The 3,342-nt window shown below is 39.0% G+C and overlaps 1 protein-coding gene across 1 annotated transcript in view; it reads left to right on the top strand.

Moving 5' to 3' along the window:
• vipr1b (vasoactive intestinal peptide receptor 1b) overlaps positions 1–3,342 on the top strand; it is a 48,257-nt gene that overhangs the window by 34,674 nt on the left and 10,241 nt on the right. Inside the window, exons 7-9 of the mRNA XM_032504188.1 lie at positions 1,580–1,733; positions 1,843–1,903; positions 1,998–2,070. Of these exons, the coding sequence (XP_032360079.1) occupies positions 1,580–1,733; positions 1,843–1,903; positions 1,998–2,070 (288 nt within the window). The remainder of the gene's footprint in view (positions 1–1,579; positions 1,734–1,842; positions 1,904–1,997; positions 2,071–3,342) is intronic.

Below are 3,342 nucleotides of genomic sequence, written 5' to 3'. Positions count from 1 at the left end.
TGTGTGTGTGTGTGTGTGTGTGTGTGTGTGTTCTACAGTTGGATGTTTGATGTAGTGACCCGTTACATTAATTCATGATGTAATGACTGTGGAGAGGCTTATAGCAAATTAATTTAAGGTATGTGTGTTTTGTGGCATCATTCCTCCACATGCCACTGATCTTAGGAGCAATTTGTACTGATTTGCACGCATTTGAACTAGCAGAAAGGTTCAGACAGCCCATCTGGGTCCATTTTCCCCCCCTCAAAATGCCATGTGAGAATCAATTTATACAGCATATGTGACCAAATCCCTGTCAGCTTCACTGCCAGCTGGTTTAATGAGCTCTAAAATTGTATCTGCATGTAGACAGGCAAACTTATGAGAGAAAGCACCAAGAGACGTGTTTGCTACTTGGGTAAAAATAAATAAATACAGACATCACTGATAATCATAGCCATGTTTACTGATGGTATGCCAATATTATTGTAAAGGTCTTCAAAGTATTGAGTATTAAGGTAGAAGAATGCTCTCTGCTAGTGTTATTTATATTGGATTATTATTTCTAATGCATTACCACTGTGTAAGCAGCAATAAACTGCTGGATGGATTAATTTATAAATAAATATATTTTATCATCTGCAAACTACAGCTGTCCAATTTGATTAAATGGAATTAAAAATACAATATTTCGGTCTGAAATTAAGTAAAAGTATTAAGTAGCATGAAATTGAAATACTCAAAATTGTACTTTTGTGTATAGTACTTAAGTAAATGTATACTTAATTAACCTTATATGTGTCCTAATATATATCAAACTACAACATTACAGTGCATGTGGTTCTGTAATCACTTTAATGGCCACCTTGGAACACAATGACCTGCAGTGTCTTAACATTAACTGGTGAAATATCAGTCTACTAAACTTTGGATCAGAAGCAGTTTCATGGCCACGTCTTTAGTTTTCATTGATTAATGATGCTCATGTATCCATGAACAGTACGACCCCTTTGCAGAGCCTCAGGCATTACACTTCCCTGCTCATTCATCAGTCTTTAGGCCGCTTTATGCTTCTGCGGAGGCTCCATGCAGAGCTTTTGCCGTAGCCTACGTAAGTGACCTGATATTTATACTTGTGCACTAGTGTGTGCGTTTAGCCGGCGTATGTGTATACGGGGAGTGGGTGATAGAGTGAGGGAGAAAGTGAGAGAGTGACAGCGATTAGTTTAGGAGCGAGTACTGACTCTAGAGTCGTAGTGAAAGAAACAAAGTGTCTCCCCTGTTCTTTCTGACCATGGTGGGAAATACGTAGCAGGAAAAGTTAACCCTCTCCTCGATGTCATGTTGTTTATGGAGAAGAAGAAATGAGTTGGGAAAATGCAAGGCTACTAAGCCACGGTCGAGAGACGTGCATCGCTGCGGCGTGTAGTTACATTTTTTGAGAGATGCACGTCAGGCTACGCCGTAGGGTCCGGCGTAGACGCAGAGGGGTCTATACTAATTTTCAAACTATCACACTATAATATTTTTTACTGTCCCTGTTTAATATAAAGAATATCATTGTGAAGTGTATTATTTTGTGTATTGTGTCCATTGACAGGTTGGCTGCAAAGTAGTGATTGTGTTCTTCCAGTACTGTATTATGGCCAGTTTCTTCTGGCTGCTGGTGGAAGGCCTTTATCTTCACGCATTGTTGGCTGTCTCTTTCTTCTCTGAGAGGAAGTACTTCTGGGCTTACATTCTGATCGGCTGGGGTGAGAACGCCTTCCTTATATGCTTTCATATGTCTCTGCTGGTGTGAGACCCGTGCCGGTGGGATGCTATAACAGCTTTGGTTTTCTCTTTTGTCTTTTATGTTCCTAGGAGGTCCGACAATTTTCATCACAGCTTGGAGCATCACTAAAGCCTACTATAACGATGTGGGGTGAGAAAAACACCAGGGGACTGCCAAAGTCCAGTATACAATCTAGATCTGATTTGCTTTGATTTCTTCTTGTGAATGTTTCATTCTTTACCAGGTGCTGGGATATAATCGAAAAAACAGATGTATTCTGGTGGATCATTAAAACCCCTATTTTGGCTTCAATCCTGGTAAGTTTACACGCTTTTTTCACTTTTTTATCACTCAAATTCTATTACATTAACATTTATACTCCTTGAGGTGTTGACACTCAAGTCAGACTGTTTAAAGTAAAAGTAATTTCTGCTAAGAGGAAAAAAAATCTTTCTCAGTTATCAGTCTACCTCAGACTTTTCTGTTTTTTTTGGTATTCCTACTAAAAAGTCAGCAGGACAATCACCGCCAATTATTTTTCTTGTTATCATCTACTTCATTTTTCAGCATCTACATGGCGGCTTTTTCCTCCATTTCCATTTTGAACACTTTGTCAGCATCTACAGATATTGAAGAGAGGAATGTTTGAATGCACTTGGTGTGTCCTAAAAAGAAATAGTCTGGCATATAAATGTGTTTCAATTGTTACAGTATTAGGTAGACATTTTTGGAAATATGCTTATTTTCTTCTTTTTTTACCAAGATAATATCAATACCACTCTTATATCAAGGTGCTTAGCTTAGCATAAATACCAGCAGCAGCAGGAAACAGCTTGGGTTCTGCTTCCCAAAAATAGCATGCAATTCTTTTCTAATTGTGTATGGATTAAACCATAAATGTGTAATATTTAAATGTAATAGTAGGTATATTGATTGTTGGTGAATACCAAGCTAATTGTTTCCCCCTGCTTCCAGTCCTAATGCTATGCTAAGCTATGACTTCTAGCTAGTGCCTTTACCAGTAGTTTGGCAAGTTTAAAAATATGCCCATTTCGCTGTCTTGCGGCAAGTTATCAGAAGGTTGATACCAAAAAATATGAAGCTACACAGACAGACTCTGGCTAGCTTAGCATAGCACAAAGGGGGACATGCCTCGCCTGGTTCTGTCCAAAGGTAGAAAACAATATACCTATCATCTCTAAAGCTTATTTATCATGGTATATATATATATTTTTATTTAGAGATACATTTAGAGGTGCTGGTGGGTGGATGTTGTTACTTTAGGACAGAACCAAGTTTGCTGCTTGCCCCTATTTTGAGGCTGAATCTCATTTCTCTTTCTTACCCCTACCCCGTACCCCTTCCCCTAGTTTTGCACGTTCACGTAAAAGCAAGGGCTGTTCCAATATTTGTTTTGATCAAGGGGTAGGGCCGAGCCGAAGGGGTGTACAGCCCTCTAAACCTAAGGAGGACACAAGCTGACTTGTAAACCAGATGTAGCTATATACATTACGCAACAAGCAACAGTCGCTGCCAGATTGACCAGAGAGACCCTTAAATGTAAGTATTTTCGGCTTAAATAATTGATT

This window comes from Etheostoma spectabile, chromosome 22 (assembly GCF_008692095.1).
Source record: "Etheostoma spectabile isolate EspeVRDwgs_2016 chromosome 22, UIUC_Espe_1.0, whole genome shotgun sequence".
In the NCBI taxonomy this organism is placed as follows: Eukaryota; Metazoa; Chordata; class Actinopteri; order Perciformes; family Percidae; genus Etheostoma; species Etheostoma spectabile.
This window is presented reverse-complemented; position numbering and strand designations above follow the sequence as displayed.